General features: G+C 40.3%; 1 protein-coding gene and 1 long non-coding RNA gene across 4 annotated transcripts; one reads left to right on the top strand and one right to left on the bottom strand.

Annotated features, from left to right (window-relative positions):
- Positions 1-619: 619 nt before the first annotated feature.
- LOC148895848 (uncharacterized) lies at positions 620-17,516 on the bottom strand. Of its 2 annotated transcripts, none has more exons than XR_016115500.1 (3): positions 16,965-17,516; positions 15,079-15,161; positions 620-758 (listed from the first exon to the last, which is right to left on the bottom strand). It is a non-coding gene; the product is annotated as an uncharacterized LOC148895848 (long non-coding RNA). The 2 variants fall into 2 exon arrangements; XR_016115499.1 differs by lacking the exon at positions 620-758 and adding an exon at positions 10,291-10,429.
- On the top strand, positions 8,984-16,416 carry ift38 (intraflagellar transport 38). 2 transcript variants are annotated; one of them, XM_089000289.1, is made up of 14 exons: positions 8,984-9,098; positions 9,499-9,540; positions 9,764-9,875; positions 10,183-10,267; positions 10,372-10,551; positions 12,176-12,271; positions 12,357-12,440; positions 12,517-12,650; positions 14,254-14,395; positions 15,126-15,198; positions 15,304-15,441; positions 15,620-15,669; positions 15,811-15,855; positions 16,149-16,416. In XM_089000289.1, the coding sequence occupies exons 2-14, from the start codon at positions 9,519-9,521 to the stop codon at positions 16,314-16,316; spliced, it is 1,329 nt and encodes a 442-aa protein (XP_088856415.1). In that variant the 5' UTR covers positions 8,984-9,098; positions 9,499-9,518; the 3' UTR covers positions 16,317-16,416. The 2 variants fall into 2 exon arrangements, with proteins under 2 accessions (XP_088856415.1, XP_088856417.1); XM_089000291.1 differs by lacking the exon at positions 15,811-15,855.
- Positions 17,517-17,716: the final 200 nt, after the last annotated feature.

Raw genomic sequence — 17,716 nt, 5'->3', positions numbered from 1 at the left:
TTGAAAAACACTGGTCTAAGTAACGGTCTCAGATAATAGAAGAGGATGAAAAACTTCTGTTAATTTGGATTAACGAAAAGCAGCTAGCAGGGACCAGTGAGTGAGGGTATTATCGCTGAGAAAGCACGGCAACTTCACTCAGATATCATCAAGAGGCAACGACCATCACAAAGGTAAATGAAACAACTTTATTATACTGTACAGTTTATTTCTTTAATTACAATACAATAGCACATTTATTATACACAAAATAAGGTATAATTTGTGTACTTTTAAGGCTCATTTAGTAGAAAATTATGTTTTATGGTGATCTAGGAATGGATTATTCAAACTTTTAATGGTTTCTTGTGGGAAATAAATGTTCGGCAGACAAACTTTTTGCCTTACACACACTTTCTGGGAACCAATTAAGTTTGTAAGCTGAGGTATCATTGTACCAGGATTCAATTGCAGCTCCAGACTCTGGGTTTACTCAGTTCCGAGGATGTGGGTTCGATTCCTGGTCCAGTCTCCCTGTGTGGAGTTTGCATGTTCTCCCAGTCCTTCCGTGGGTTTTCTTTTGATCCTCCAGTTTCCTCCCACATTCCAAAAACAATAATGGTAGGCTGAATGAACACTCAAAATTGTCCCGAGGTGTGAGTGTGAGCGCAAATGGTTGTCCGTTTCTGTGTGCCCAACCATTGGATGGCAACTGCTTCAGGTGTCCCCCGCCTACTGCCCGAAGAAAGCTGGGAAAGGCTCCAGAACCACCCGTGACCCTGGTGAGAATAAGGCGGTTCGGAAAATAAATAAATGAATGTTGACAGTGGTGGTTCTTTTAAAATACTCTGTAAATACAGTTGAGTTGAGTCATGAATTTTACCGACACAAAGTCTTGGAAAATACCAAAGGAAATACAACTCCACCCAGATGTACACATGTCATGTACTCGTGTCTTGGGGAAATGCAGTACAGTAGTGTAAACATAGAATCTATTTATTTAAGCCGAGATAAATGTATGGGGAATTGGTTTTTGACATTGTTGAAATTAGCACATTTGTACCAACGCTTCGGTAAATATATGGTAGACATTTGTAGTTCAAAAATAATGATGAATATTGACACAATCATTATTGAGTGCCCCAATTTATTATTTAGATTCCATAATACTTCTACACCCGGAAACGTGACTTCAATGTTGTTTTTCACTAGCCACCATCCATTTTATATAATGCTTGACACTTGTTCCCAATTAAGTCCAGCTAATTTGGACAAGAGGCAGAGTCCACCCTGGGCTGGATGGCAGTCAATCACAGCCCACATCAAGACAAAAACCATTACTACTTTCATTCCTTTCATCACTTTGCTGCTGTGAAATGTAAATTTCTCCACTGTGAGACTAATAAAGGCAAATCCAATCAAATCCAACCCAATTAACACTCGCATTCATACCTATAAAGTCTTCAATTAACAATCATGTATTGGAAATATGGGAGACAGCTCGAGTAACTGGGAAAAGAATGTGGGAAGAACTCCACATAAGAGAAGAGAATTTTGAAACATTGGATTGGATTTGCCTTTATTCGTCTCGCAGTGGAGACATTTACATTTCACAGCAGCAAAGTTATGAAAGGAATGAAAGTAGAAAAACAAAACACAGGAGCTGCTGGAAAGGCAGCCACTGTCGCGGTGCCGTCTTGAAGTCAAAAGAACAAAAAAACAAGTAATAACAAATAACATGACAACACAAACACAGAGTCATTCATTCTGAAGCACTTTCTGTACCCTCTTTGTTACACGAAGCAGTTCCAGATGAAAGAGGAGCGTCAAAGCGTCACTTCACCAGTGGATCAGGGATATCATGGTGGAATATGCACGTCGACTACAAGCTAAATGTTGAATGCAAACGCGCAGCTGTAGAATCCATTGATGAAAAAGATTGTCTCACATCTCCTGTACCACGTGAATCAACTTCAATTCCAAGCCGCGATAGTCCCACATACGCATCGGCGCTCTGCGCTGACGCTCCTTCTTATCGCGGGCTCCTTAAGCCATGAATCCATCCAGCCGCAGACAGTCCAACAGCACCGACCTTTCCGCTGAACAAAGCGGGGCTGTGAAGATCCTGCCCATTACAGGTGCAAAAAAGCATAATGGCCCCAAAGCTGTCCAGCAATGATAGTCAAATGGCACCGACAAGAAAATTAAGATCTGGTCTCACATGACTGGTCCGGGGGTGCCCCCTTTTGTCCTCGTAAACACCATGGTTGGTGTGAACTTACAATATTTGTATTTATTTTTTGATTCTATTTTTTAGGGTGGTCTTCCATTTGTGTTGTTCTTTGTAACGTTTGCCTCTTCTTTCTTGCATTAGTGTGTTTTCCGCATGTGTCTGTTCTTTGTTTGCATCAATCCTGTGATTGCGGTGGTTGGTTGTTTGCAGTTTTCTTCCTTTCAGCATTTTTTTGTTCGGGTTTTGCTGTGTATTTGGTATTTGATTAGAATCTTTTCCCCAGCATTTTGATTTTCTACCATTGGGCCCTGAGAAGCATGTTTGCCCTTGTCGGCCACCATTAAGGACAGATTGTAATTAAACAATTTTATCGGTAGCCCCAGTGGAGAAATGCAATCATAATTCTGTCTTCCCCTCACAGAAAAGCTCTAGTAAATATCCTCCATTTATATAGACAGTGGCAGGTTAAATGGCGTGGTCATCCTGATGACAGGACAAAACATGTATACACGTTTTTAATTTCCCAGATGCATCCCTGCTGGTGCTTTCTACCATCTTTGTGGCTGCTTTATAGTGTATGTGGAAAACAGTGGAAACTGTATAGTGCCACTTAGCAGTTTTTTTGACGACGATACTAGTGCAGCGTGTTCTACCGGAAACAAATTCCTTGTGTGTTCTACATACTTGGCAATAAAGATGATTCTGATTCTGATTCTGGTATAGTTGTCCTTGTTAAGCATTTAGTTACAGCTTCATCCGATCGATGAGAAGGTTTCTTCAGCCGTCATCTGTACAAAAGTGAAGGTTTCGGACGTTTCGCCTCCTATCCAAGAGGCTTCGTCAGCGAACTAAAGTCTGACTGGTCGTATCGGCCCCATTTATATATCCCTAATGTCCAGACATGGTGGCGCCGGACACAGCTATGATAGGTCCCTGCTCTCAGGTTGGGGGGGGGGACCACTCCCTGTGGCCCCACTGATTGTTCCTACATTCCTGACTAACGACTGGCCTATTACCCCCACTCCCCCCGGTATCACCTCATCAGCATAACGACCCTCATCAGCATGGCGAAAGTTGCCTAACCTGTTTTGCCTAAGCAGGCTATTGTATGAACGATCCATATTCATACAATAGCCTGCTTAGGCAAAACAGGTTAGGCAACTTTCGCCATACAATAGCCTGCTTAGGCAAAACAGGTTAGGCAACTTTCGCCATGCTGATGAGGGTCGTTATGCTGATGAGGTGATACCGGGGGGAGTGGGGGTAATAGGCCAGATGTTAGTCAGGAATGTAGGAACAATCAGTGGGGCCACAGGGAGGGGTCCCCTGCCCCCCCAACCTGAGAGTAGGGACCTATCATAGCTGTGTCCGGCGCCACCATGTCTGGACATTAGGGATATATAAATGGGTCCGATACGACCAGTAAGACTTTAGTTCGCTGACGAAGCCTCTTGGATAGGAGGCGAAACGTCCGAAACCTTCACTTTTGTACAGATGACGGCTGAAGAAACCTTCTCATCGATGGACCACTCCTGTACGACTGAGAGCTTACACAGACGTATAGCTTCATCTGATGTTAAAGCGCTATATAAATCAATGTATATTGTATTGTAATGCATTGTTTAAGAATTCAATTGTTCAAAATTGGTACATGTAATTCCCAACATGTAGAAAAATCCATACAGCAGTTTAAATTATTATCTGGTCACATTGTGCTGCTGCACTTTGACTCCTGCAGTTTTCCTCCTAAAACAATATTCAAATACAAACAGTTCAATATCAGAATCAGAATCAGAATCATCTTTATTGCCAAGTATGTAGAACACACAAGGAATTTGTTTCCGGTAGAACACGCTGCACTAGTATCGTTGTCAAAAAAAACTGCTAAGTGGCACTATACAGTTCCATTTTGGCTACTGTATGGTACTACAATTGTTTATTTTGAATATTGCTCAAAACTTTTAACTCAAGTTATTTAAACCATATATTGCTCAATGGCTGAAAACCCACACAGCAACGATATTAAATGGGGAAACTGAAGCAAATGAGAATTTACAACCGCCCTGGTTAAACTTTCAAGTGACCACTCAACTTTTGTCAGTGTACAAAGTCAAACATATAATGCAATGGTTGCCGATGTAGCTGAATTATGTGGCATGAGCTTTGAAGTATAGCACATCGTTCTTGGTGAACCGAGAGGCCACTTGTGCGTAGACATGCGTCCCAGTGAGTCACCACTCTTCTGCGGCCCTGTTCGAGTCTTCGTCAGCTACTGCGCAGTCGAGGCGTTCCACAGCGGGAAGCGCGAGGTCATTTTTGTTTAGCTTCTCCAAGAAAGACGACAGCAGTCGTTTGTTCAAATGGTCAGTCAGAGTCCTCTCCTGTTCGACGCGTGCCGTCTCCACATTTCTAGCCGACAGCGTTTCTTCCACATCGGCGTCTGAGCCGAGCGTGCAGTGGCTCAAACGCAAGCCGTTCAGCTGCTCTTCCTCGGCGGGCAGACGCCCAGTCGGCCTCACGGCGTCCGTCCTCGACTCCGATTCTGTTCGTGAGGTTAATGTGGTCTGCAAAGCGGCGTTCTCGATCTCCTTCAGTCGCTTACTGTCAAAGCCACGTACAGGGGATTGGTTTTCTGTAGCAGAGCCGTTTTTAGGAGGTTCGCCTCCTTGCTCCATGGTGCTTTGCCGTCGGAATACTGCTCGATGAAAGAACACTCTGTTCTGGTAAACAAATGAAGGTATCGCCCCACTGTGGCCGATAAGACACCTGAACAACTTTTCTATCCAGTCGTACAGAAGAGATTAGAACTCAAATTTTCACATCGACATTCGGGGCTCTGTGATGGGTTACCCCCCCCCCCCCCGCCCCCTCCACATGTAAACCATGTTAGATGTGTTACTGTAAATGTATACTCCCCAGGGGCGTGGAGCTCGTTAGGCAATTTCAGTTTACGTTACCGTTTCATTAAATTTCATACATTGCACTTTCATATGAATGTCGCCAATATTATTTTTAAATTGGTATAGACTTTGTGAACCATAGAGAACGTTGTCTAAAATATACTTTAAAACGTGCTTCTGACATTACATTTTCACCATAGTTTTGGAAACAATATGTATGTAGCCCATACATACAAAGATAACAAAAGAATGTTAAAAAATAACTTGCTGATAATCAATTTCAACTCAACTTCACACAGTTCTATCAACCATAATTGTAGATAAAGTGCTGTACACATTTTAGCAATCACCTAAACAAACTATAACACACTGTGAAAATAATAATAATAATAATAATAATAATAATAATAATACATTTCATTTCTAAGCGCAAATCAACAACATATTTTTTACCAGCAAATAATTCAATCCAATTAATACCAGCTCAAAAACAGGCAATTTCTCCATTGTGAGGCTAATAATGGTTTTCTTATTCTTATATACCAGACACAATAAACAACAGAACAATGTCAACTTAACCTTGAATTGAAATCTAAAGAATTAAAAAAAGGTACGATTTAAAAACAGTGGACTTACCCAACATTTAAAAGGGTGAATTGTGATATCATACTGGTGAAAATGATTGGACACACCAAATGGTATTCATTTAATAATATGTATAAAAACTTGTTTTTAATTAAAAAAAACAGCTCCAAGATACTACCTCTATGGAGAAATAAGTTCCATGCGCTGCTTTTGGCCAATCGAAACAGTCTCAATCATACATACTCTTGATGGTTCAATTGGGCTCTTTCAGCTGCAGTTTGTTGTTTCGCTAAATTACACAAAAAAAGATTGATATGAAGATAGGTGATTAGCTGGGGTAGGCAGTCAATTGCATGAATTGTTGTGTCAGTCATGAAGAAACAAGCTCTATTCTTAAACTCTTTTTAAGAGCCTACACGATAGTCAAATAATCTGACTGCACTGAGCTTAAGATCACTCAGAAGAGGGAGTAACAGAACGAGGACAATCGAAACATGCTTCTAATAAATATGTAAGAAAATAAGGGAGAGTGGGAGAATTGGTTAAATATGGATAACTCTAAACTTTGACAAATTCAGTACAAAGGCAGAATGAAATATTAATGAAAGTGCCACTCATTCACTGCTAGACGTGCAAAAATGTGTCCACTCCAGTGCCAGGGTTTTTGTCATTGTCACTTGAATTCCAGAACCCACAGAATATTGAGTTTTAGGACCACATAAACATTCAATACAGCGTAGGAAAGCTTAGACTCTCTTCGTTCATTCTAATTATATGGGTCTGGAGTTATATAAGCTTGAAATGATGGCGGCTGTTCAAAATACAATACATATGTATTGGTTTATATAACGCTTTAACAACAGCTGAAGCTGGAACAAAGCGATAACATGGAAAAAGGAAAATGCTGTCCCCTTGTGGTCGGAAAAACTTTGCAAGATGCCACGGCCAGTGCCTTATCAGCAAGAAAAAATAAAACCCGAACAAATTTGGGAATGGCGCTCTACGTCATATTTTCAATTCCGAATAATTTTGTCTCCTGGTGTGCCCCAAGGGTCTGTTCTGGGGCCCCTTCTCTTTATTACATACATTCTTCCCCTTGGTGATATCTTCTGCAATTTTGGCATGCACTTTCACTGCTTCGCGGATGACACCCAACTCTACCTCTCCAGTAAACCCGACACCTCTCTTCCACCTGCATCCCTTACACTTTATCTCTCAGAAATTAAATCCTGGTTTTCTCATAACTTTCTCAAACTAAACTGCGAAAAAACTGAACTTCTCCTTGTCGGTACTAAATCCACCCTTCACAAAGCAAACGGTTTCTCTCTCACCATTGACAGTTCTACCGTGGCCCCCGCCTTTCAGGTCAAGAGCCTGGGTGTCATCCTCGATAGCACACTATCTTTTCACTCCCATATGAATAACATAACTCGGTTTGCATATTTCCACCTCTGTAATATCAATCGTCTCCGTCCCTCTCTCCCCCTCACACCATTGCTATCCTTATCCACAGTCTCGTCATCTCCCGTATCGATTATTGTAACTCACTTCTTTTCGGGGTCAATCAAAAATTTCTCCATAAACTCCAACTAGTCCAAAATTCCTCAGCCCGGATCATCACTAAAACCCACTCCTTTCACTACAGCACTCCTGTCCTCCAGCAGCTCCACTGGCTCCCTGTTAAACTTTGTATTGATTTCAAGATATTCTGTTTTGCATTTAAAGCCATCCATAACCTTGCCCCCACTATCTGTCTGACCTACTTCAATTCTCTGTGACCTCTCGGGCCCTCAGATCCTCTTCCTCCCCCTACCTCTGTATGCCCTCTGCCCATCTCACCACGATGGGGTGCAGAGCTTTCAGCCGCTCTGCTCCCAAACTCTGGAACTCACTTCCACCCAACATCCGTAACATTGACTCCCTTCCTACTTTCAAATCTCGCCTCAAAACCCACCTGTTTACACGTGCTTTTATGGTCTAGTTTAATCTGTTTATTATTTATTGTTTTAGTCATGATTGGTTTATGTATTGTTTTTACTGTAAAGTGTCCTTGGGTGTTCAGAAAGGCGCTTGTAAATTAAATGTATTATTGATGAAAAGGTTTCTTCAGCCGTCATCTGTACTTTTTTTGAAGGTGTCGGACGGTTCGCTTCTTATCCAAGATGCTTGTTCAGCGAACTAAAGTCTTACTGGTAGTATCGGCCCTATATATATATCCCTAATGTCCAGACATAGCGGCGCCGGACACTGCTATGATGATAGCTCCCTACTCTCAGGTTGGGGGGAGCAGAGGACCACTCCCTGCGACCCCACAACCTGTTCCTACATTCCTGATTAACGACTGGCCCGATTGCCCCACTCCCTCCGGTATCCCCTAGTCAGCATTACGAATGTTGCCTAACCTATGTTGCCTAAGTAGGCTATTGTATGAACGATCCAAATTGAACCTCACCCCACCAAACCGGTTTAATGAAGGATTTTGTTGTTTTATGAAAATCGCTTCTTTTACTCCCGTTTCAAACCATCTATGTTCTTTCGCCAAGATTTTAACCTCATTGTCGTCAAATGAGTGGTTGCTAGCTTTTAGGTGCATATGTACTGCCGATTGAGGCCCACTAGTATTATCCCTGCGATGTTGATAGTCTTTTTTTTGAGAATTTGTTTAGTTTCCCCAATGTACTGCTCTTTACAATTATCATTCTTACGATGTATTGAATAAACTATATCACTTTGTTTTTCATTTGGAAGCCTATCTTTTGGATGTACTAATTTTTGCCTTAAAGTGTTTATCGGTTTGAAATAAGTAGGAATTCTGTGTTGCCAAAGGACCCTTTTTTAGTTTTTCAGAAACTCCTGCTATGTAAGGTACTGCTACTCCTCTCCTTTTTGTATCTTCAGAATTTTTGGTTTCATTCCCCATTCTTTCTTTCTGACATTTGTTAAACGACCACTAATAATAATGTATTATTATTATTATTATTATTATTATTATTATAAATCAGTTTTGGTTTGTGCCAATTTCTTAACACTTATTAATATTCATATCAATAATAATAACATTGGGATAGAATGAAAGATTAAACTCTCACCACGAATGTAAAGGGAGTTGATGACAGTTCCTATCTTCTGAGCATGGCTCCAAATTGAAATTATGGCCACCCAAATGTATATGTGTGTGTGGAGGTGGGGTCTGCTTGGTCATTTGTAATCACTGTGATGCAATGAAAAATACATTCAAATGTATTTATTGTATCGCAGACAGTATACGGCGGCCTATCCAACATTCTCGGCTTCTATTGGATTGGATCAGAGTAAAGCTCTTCATGATTGGACAGGCAGCCTTGGCTCTTCCGTGTTGAAGAACATCTCCGAGGGCGACTGTCCGCATTGCAAATCAACAGGTAACCATTGGCGACTTTCCATAAACACATAAAAAATGTGGCTATTATCTTTTTTAACAATGTCGCTTACTAAATGATACCCCATGGGCTGTGCCAGATGCAGAGACTCCGCGTTCGTTTCGATTTTTCCACCAACATCGTTTACTGAAAGGCAAAAGCTTCCAATTTCAGGCACAAATGTGCATTAAATAAAAAGAATAGCCACAAAACGGTCTAAATTATTGATATGTAGTTATTGGGGGTCGAGAATTAAAGCGGTAACGAGCAATGTTAACCAATTATCTTATCAAATGTTCTTTACTTAGCATGTTTGTTCTGTATATTAAATCTGCAGTCTGCTTGAATTAACAACGAAATCCATTCTTCGTTACTTACACTTTTGTTTTTCTTTCCAAACCAGTGAGGACAACACGAATCACAATGTCTTTCAGAGATTTAAGAAGTAAGCTGTTCTCATCATCTGCTACTTACACACACACGCGCACGCACGCACGCACACACACACACACACACACACACACACACACACACACACACACACACACACACACACACACACACACACACACACACACACACACGACTCAAGAAAAATGTATGTGGTGTTTTTGCACTCGTGAATGGCTTGTCACGTTTGTTCATTTTCAACACCTTTACAATGACAGATTTCACAGAAATGATGAGAGCTTTGGGCTATCCTCGCTTGATCTCGTTGGAGAATTTCAGAACACCTAACTTCAATCTGGTGGCAGAAATCATGATATGGCTTGTTAAAAGGTACGTTATTGTCTATCAGTTCCGTCAGGCCTATCCAAGTACCCTTCCACCGATATATGCATTCCCATCCGATTTAGATACACCGTAAATGGTGTGTGGAGGGAGTCATTGTTCAGATAAGACGAAGACACAGGACATGTAATTTAAAGCAGTCATTTTTGCAGTGCTTGGTTGTTTGCTTTCATATTTGACGTGTGGACTGGCAATAGTGAATATTTTGTTAACAATTAGGCAGTAACGTTTTTGTCATAATATATGCCTCCTTCAAGAAACAGTCTGTCATTTCCCCCCTATCCCGATTGTGTAGATATGAACCTCAAATGGATATACCTACAGACGTGGACACAGAGTCAGACCGAGTATTCTTCATAAAAGCTGTGGCTCAGTTCATGGTAAAGTGTTGTCTTAAGCAAATAAATCAATGAAGTTGTACTCTTTGTTTCAACCCAAAGCAAGGTAGAACCTGGTGCTCAGCTCAGATCTGTCCTTGATGTAGGCAACCAAAGCGCATGTCAAGTTGAACACCAAGCGCCTCTACCAGGCTGACGGCTACGCTGTGAAAGAGATGTTAAAGATCACGTCAGTGTTGTACAGTGCAATGAAGACCAAGCAGATGGGCCTGGAAGATGGGGTCGAGGAGGACAGCATCAAATTTAAGTTTGACATTAGTTCACGGGTAAGATGATAATTTACATATATGAGGTCAATGTATATATTGGATCCATTGTGAGGAAAACAAACAGCACACAGCTCTGTGCACTCTTTAAAGCTTGTGAGGTATTTTTCTATCCAAATTCTGCTTTTAACTTATCCACGGCACGGCATCTGGAACCCCACTGGTGTTCTACTTTGTCTTCATGTGTTATTTACAGTTTAAACAGATCGGTAAGAATATCACAGAGAAGATACACAGGTGGATTCTCTCACCGTGTAATTTAAGTCAATAATGGATCATTTTGAAATTCTGGAATGAGTTGGCGGCACTGCGGTAAAGGGGCTGAATAATATTGACTGCTTCACTTTTCAGTTTATTCATTCTAAAAGATGTTTTAAGGACAAACGACAGCACTTTTTTGTTTCCTCACTGACATCAGAAAAACGTTTTATAGCATCTAAAATACCCAAAACACGCAGTATGATATTTTTAGTCAAATGGAAAAACACCAATAAAAATGACTTAAAGTGTCCAAAAACTAATTCAAATTGAACCCGGAAGTGGCCAGTTTCAGAAGGTCCCGCCCCCTTGTTTATGGTGTAACGCCAAGACGTCTTGCCTTGCTCGAGAATCAAAACAATGGCTTCAGATTCGGAAAAGATGCTTTCTTGTTACTCATCCAGTTATGAATGTGATTCAAATAGTTCTGAAGAGGAAAGCATACATGTTTGCAATCGATTAAATAATTTATTCCGGTCATTTTGATGCATCTGGAAAGAAATGTAGTGACAAACTCTTTAGTACTCACAGTACCCAAAAAAGGCAGAAGATGGCGACAAATATCTGTGGAAATTGTCTCCTGGGACGTTTTGTAAGCGAACATCAAATCCACTGTACAAGTCTTGGTGCAACACACAACGATTCACCATTGCGTTATTTATGTGTTTTCCTTCTAATTTCGCCATCAACACTGATCAACACGAAGTTATCATACCAAACAAAGTACTGCAAAATGCATTGAGGTGATGCAAGGTATGTCCTTTCTCGGTCAGGGGCGTTCCTTCAGTGACGTGACGACTCGTCACCAACTCAAAAACAAAACTTCCTGAATATTCAGCACGAGTCTTAAAACGTAAAATATAGCTATATGCGGTGGAATCTTTGTGAAATACGCTCAGTAGAAGTCATTTGAAGTGATTTTACAAATTATGGACACAACATGTCCGGAGACGTCGGTTGTCCTTTAAAATATTGCATGAATTTGGTTCCACTTCACGATTGTGTCCCATTTGGTGTACATTCTTCCTTGCTAAAAATAAAATTTCATATCTTTGAACTGTGTGTGTGTGTATATATATATATATATATATATATATATATACAGTAAAGTCTCGTTATATCGATATTCAAGGGAGTCCGAAAAAATATCGATATAACCGGGACTATCGATATATCCGACCCTGTTTGCATGTAATTTTCTCCGTGCGTGCATAGAAATAGTATCGATATATCCGATATCGATATAACGAGACTTTACTGTATATATATAAAATTTTCAAAAAATGAATACATTTGGATACAGCACTGATGTGCAGGCTCTTCAGTTGTTATTGTTTTACTCAGTCTCCTTGTGTTTCCCTGTTAGATTCCTGACCTCAGAGCAGCTCGGCAACTAGCATCGGAAGTCACATCAAAAGGAGCATCTTTGTTTGAATTACTGGGCAAGGAACTGGAACTTAGGGTGAATAGAATCCTACAGTCATTGAATGATTTTTGGTCCTTATTATCTTGAATGAAGTTTGTGAATGTATACGCATTTTGTTTAGGAAAAGAGAACTGCAGCCATTGCAAGACCTCTGGAGATCGATGGCACTGAAAAGGCCCTGAGAGTCGCCATCAGGGAGGCCTTAGTTAGTATAACTTTTCTGTTATACTGTACTATACTTTTAGATTCATCAATTGACCTTAATTGTATGTGTTCTGAAGGAAACAGTGGAGAAAACCAAAGAGATGTTGAATAGCATTGCTTCTGATGAAGCCAGCCTGGATGCCAAGATAGAAAAGAAGAAACAGGACCTGGAGAGGAGTCGGAAGAGACTTCAGACACTGCAAAGTGTACGGTCAGTTAAAATGGTGGCCACAAATTAATCAGACTGTTGACAAGTCTTGTGACAGAGCAGAATGTTGGCAATGTTTTTCATTGGTGTTTGACACACGTGTGACCAGAGTCCGCTTATAGTGGCCTCACACATTTGAGATGACCAACAGAAACATACCAAGCAAATCTGCTGAAAATAGTATGTTGATGAACCCATCAGCTAAAATGCTCTTTTCATTGTGTGGTTTTATTGTGAATGATGTTTGTATATGATTTCTAAAATGTGTCCTGTGCATGAGAGTTGTCACTGTAAGAGATCAATCGATGAGAAGGTTTCTTCAGCCGTCATCTGTACAAAAGTGAAGGTTTCGGACGTTTCGCCTCCTATCCAAGAGGCTTCGTCAGCGAACTAAAGTCTGACTGGTCGTATCGGCCCCATTTATATATCCCTAATGTCCAGACATGGTGGCGCCGGACACAGCTATGATAGGTCCCTACTCTCAGGTTGGGGGGCAGAGGACCCCTCCCTGTGGCCCCACTGATTGTTCCTACATTCCTGACTAACGACTGGCCTATTACCCCCACTCCCACCGGTATCACCTCATCAGCATAACGACCCTCATCAGCATTACGAAAGTTGCCTAACCTGTTTTGCCTAAGCAGGCTATTGTATGAACGATCCAAATTGAACCTCACCCCACCAGACCTGTTTAATGAAGGATTTTGTTGTTCTATAAGAATCGCTTCTTTTACCCCCCTTTCAAACCATCTATGTTCTTTCGCTAAGATTTTAACCTCATTGTCGTCAAATGAGTGGTTGCTAGCTTTTAGGTGCAGATGTACTGCCGATTGAGGTCCACTTGTATTATCCCTGCGATGTTGATAAAGTCTTTTTTTTTGAGAATTTGTTGAGTCTCCCCAATGTACTACTCTTTACAATTTTCATTCTTACAATGTATGGAATAAACTACATTACTTTGTTTTTTCATTTGGTAGCCTATCTTTTGGATGCACTAATTTTTGCCTTAACGTGTTTATCGGTTTGAAATAAGTAGGAATTTTTATGTTGCCAAAGGACTCTTTGTAATTTTTCAGAAACTCCTGCAATGTACGGTACTGCTACTCCTCTCCTTTTTGTATCTTGAGAATTATTGGTTTCATTCCCTATTCTTTCTTTCTGACATTTGTTGAATGACCACTGAGGGTACCCACAGTTAGTGAGTGCTCTCCTGATATGTTTTGGAGAGCACTCTCCTGATATGTTTTGGAGAGCCCCCCCAACCTGAGAGTAGGGACCTATTATAGCTGTGTCCGGCGCCACCATGTCTGGACATTAGGGATATATAAATGGGGCCAATACGACCAGTCAGACTTTAGTTCGCTGACGAAGCCTCTTGGATAGGAGGCGAAACGTCCGAAACCTTCACTTTTGTACAGATGACGGCTGAAGAAACCTTCTCATCGATGGACCACTCCTGTACGACTGAGAGCTTACACAGATGTAAGAGATCAAATTAAAGATGACACGTTTTGTTCTGAATTTTGAAATTCTTTGTTAAACCAAAGTTTGAAGGCTATTGGGAACAGAAGATATGCTTAAATATTTCTCATTTGTTTTGTGTTAGACCAGCATTCATGGACGAATATGAAAAGATTGAAGAAGACCTACAGAAGCAGTATGAGACCTATGTGGCAAAGTTCAAAAACCTTTGTTTTCTGGAGTCTCAGCTAGAGGATTACCATAAGATGGAGCAAGAGCGGTTTGAGGTGGGTGATTGTTAGTTGCTTGTGTGATAACCTTGAGCAAAATATGGCAGAATCATGGTTTAAAAAAATACAGCGCAAAAAAAACTCAAAAATGGTTGGACAAAAATGTAGAATGTTTAGTACATTATGAAACATTTAACATTTTAACGTGAAATAAATAATACAATTACACGCCGGACTGTTACAGCACACAGAAAAACAACCACTTACAATCACACCAAAGTACTATTTCAAGTGATCGATCAACTTAATGCGCATGTTTTTTGAACTTGAGAGGAAACCAGCGTACACAAAGAAAACTGCCACCCATATGGGAAGAACATTCAAATTCCATAAATGAAGTCTAGGGCGTGGACTCTAGACTGTGAGGAGCCTTTTATTTCATGGCTTACCATGGCTTCCTCCAACATTCTAAAACCATGCACATTGGGTTTGGGTTCATTAGAAACTCAAATCTGTCCATAGATGTGAATTAGGATGAGTTGTAAGAATGGTTGACTATGTGCCCCGCCATTGACATGCAACCAACCTCAGGTGTAGCCTACCTCTTCACGCAAAGTTAGCTGTAAAAGGCTCATTTGTTAGCTTAATGATGACAACGGTTCCAGAAAATGGATGGAAGGATTTAGTTTAAAAGTACACATACTCGCCTGGTTAAAAAAAAAAAAAAATCTGTGCCTCACCTTTCTTACTCGCTCCCTGTGTGTTATCCATTTTTTTCCCCTCGCAGGAGACCGAAAACACGCTGAGGATGATGCAGCAAAACCTGAAAGAGGAGGACAAGGATCTAGTGAGGAGCTCACGTGAGAACTGAAAATAATGATAAAATGAATGGCATCCAAAATGTAGCTTGGAGCTGACAGCCACTCAAGTATCATGTTGCGTTTGTACTCTGAAATTTGTTGCAGTGAAAGATGTGGACTCTGACATGGATGTTCTTGAGGATGAAGCTGACATGGACAGTGAATTGGAAGAGCCACGGCCCTCCAATCCACGACTCACGCGTAATGGCTTGATGGCTACTAAACCGATGGGGGATTTATTCAGTATGTCAATTTGAGCTATTTATTTGTTGAGCATTGATTTAACTCTCGCTATTGTGTGGGTCGGTATCTGATGTTTGTTATTTTATCATCCCAGATTCTAGTTGCAACAATTAGAGCATACATACACTCCAAACTATAACTGATACTATGTGCACCGGTACACTTTTTTTTCTTTTAGGAAGAGGAACAAGATTTGTTGGGAACATGCAAGGTGGTGACACTGATGAGGTAAATGTTTTGACAAAGACATATCCAGTACATACAGCTCCTATCTGTCTTCAAAGTGCAGTCTTTTTTTTTTTCTTTTTAATATTTTGTTCTGTTTTAGTTATCTCACCCATCTCTTTGCACTCACCTTTGTATTTAAAGCCAACAATAGCCGTTTCCAGAAGGCCAAAACAACCGAAAAGACAGGTTTGTGCTTTATACAGGGTTATTGCCTAGTTGATTTAGATTTATATGTCCTAAAAATTAGATCAACCTCCCTGATATTTTCATTTGACCATCCAGCTTTTGTCGCCTAATATTGCCCTTTAAGATTTTACCTTATAAATAGTGTACATCTTATTTTCCACTTTTAAATATTAGAAAGAAACGTAATATTTAATATTACATTCATTTGTGATTTTGCGTATTTCCTGTCAAGATACAATTATGAATACTAAGTGGAGCTTTTGAAATGTGTTTTTGTCTTTTCTTAATTTTAGTCAGAAGACAGCGAGATCGAAGTGGATGAAGATGATGAAGAGGAAGATGGCGAGGAAGAGAGCAAATTAGATGATGACAGCTTGGAAGACCGAGTGGCTACAGCAACCCACATGTCGAGGGGACGTACGAGACCCCCGCTTTTCGATGAAAGCGACAACGACTTCTGAATTACAGACACATTTGTTGGGGGTGAAACAGCACGAATGTACAATCGTTCTTGATATTTGTTCTTCGTCTTAATACATTGTATGGTGCTCTCTCCCCAAACTCCAATTTTGCTGCTCATTATTATCAACAGGTTTAACAAAAACAAACCTACTTTCATCCATTTTGTTGTCCACTAATCCAGATTTGGATAGCTGTGAATGAGAAACATGTTGACCTAAGTGATCACGACTTCTTGATTATTCAGGTTTCTTACTTAAGTATAACTTTCAAATTCAGTTTTCTCTGTAGGCCAGATCAGGTTTGATTGCAAATACACCTCACTAAAAACTCCAGGAATATCTAACTGGGTATGTTTGCATCGATATTTTCTGGGGGTTGTTCCTACTTACGTATGAACAATCGCCTACCATAAGGTTTATAAAGCGAGTGTTTGTGACGTTTTTGTAATGGCGTAGACGCGATCGGGTGTGTTGTCTCGTTGAAACTTTATTGTGCTTGCATTATATGAATTGGTATTGGTTGTTCGTTTCATTTAGCGTTACAGTTAAATTATAGAGGAGGGATTCCGGCAGCATCGCATGTTAAGAAATTACGCCCCTCATTTTTTTTGTGAGATTGATGCAGCCTGCTGCGAGCACAACTCTCACCTGTTATACAAAGCAGCACAAGTAAACACAGTAGTGTATTTGGTTCGCCTTAACCCGTTGTGGAAATATTAACACATCTTTGGGTTAGCTGAAAGGAAAAATAAATGCGTTTTTCCATTTCCGGGTTGAGTGAACGCTGGCGCGTCTTGCTACCGCTCTTCACCCGCAGAAAAACTTGACCAGTGTCCCAGAGAGTTTTGAAACGCTCTTATAAATTATTATTATTATTATTATTATTATTATTATTATTATTATTATTATTGTTACAGCTGTGTAATTTGGTGACAGGAAATGACGAACGAAGTGGTCTCGTTGGATGTATATACGTCATCAGAGTGCGTCGACAGTAGTGATGGGAATTCCGGCCCTTTTCAGAGCGCCGGTTCTTTTGGCTCGACTGACTAAAAAGATCCCAAATGGCTCCTCAGTTTTTTTGTTGCTTAAATTAATTAACGACCAAAAATCATGTATAATTATATTAAAAACGAATTACTCGTGTAAAAAATACACTTTATCAAATATTTTCATTTCTATGGCTTGATTTATATGTGCACCGAGAGCATCCACTAACTTTCACTTTCCCTGTGGTTACTCTGGTCTGATGATCAGCTGTCACGAATTTGCTTTTCATATTAATAATGCTATCATACCAAGTAGTAAAAATATCATAATTGAATAATAATAACAGCATAATGTGATAATGTTTGTCCACCTGCCTACCTTCTCCTCACTGCTGCATGTGTCTGTAATTC

Source organism: Hippocampus bargibanti, linkage group LG07 (genome assembly GCF_051943395.1).
Source record: "Hippocampus bargibanti isolate YZ-2025 linkage group LG07, ASM5194339v1, whole genome shotgun sequence".
In the NCBI taxonomy this organism is placed as follows: Eukaryota; Metazoa; Chordata; class Actinopteri; order Syngnathiformes; family Syngnathidae; genus Hippocampus; species Hippocampus bargibanti.
Note: the sequence above shows the minus strand (reverse complement) of the source record. Positions and strands in the feature narration are given on the sequence as shown.

Excerpts from the sequence above, each read along its gene's own strand:
- ift38 (XM_089000289.1), top strand. The coding sequence starts at position 9,519 with ATGTCTTTCAGAGATTTAAGAA. Across the intron at positions 9,876-10,182 it reads ATGATATGGCTTGTTAAAAG|ATATGAACCTCAAATGGATA; the intron begins GTACGTTATTGT and ends CCGATTGTGTAG. Across the intron at positions 10,552-12,175 it reads AGTTTGACATTAGTTCACGG|ATTCCTGACCTCAGAGCAGC; the intron begins GTAAGATGATAA and ends TTTCCCTGTTAG.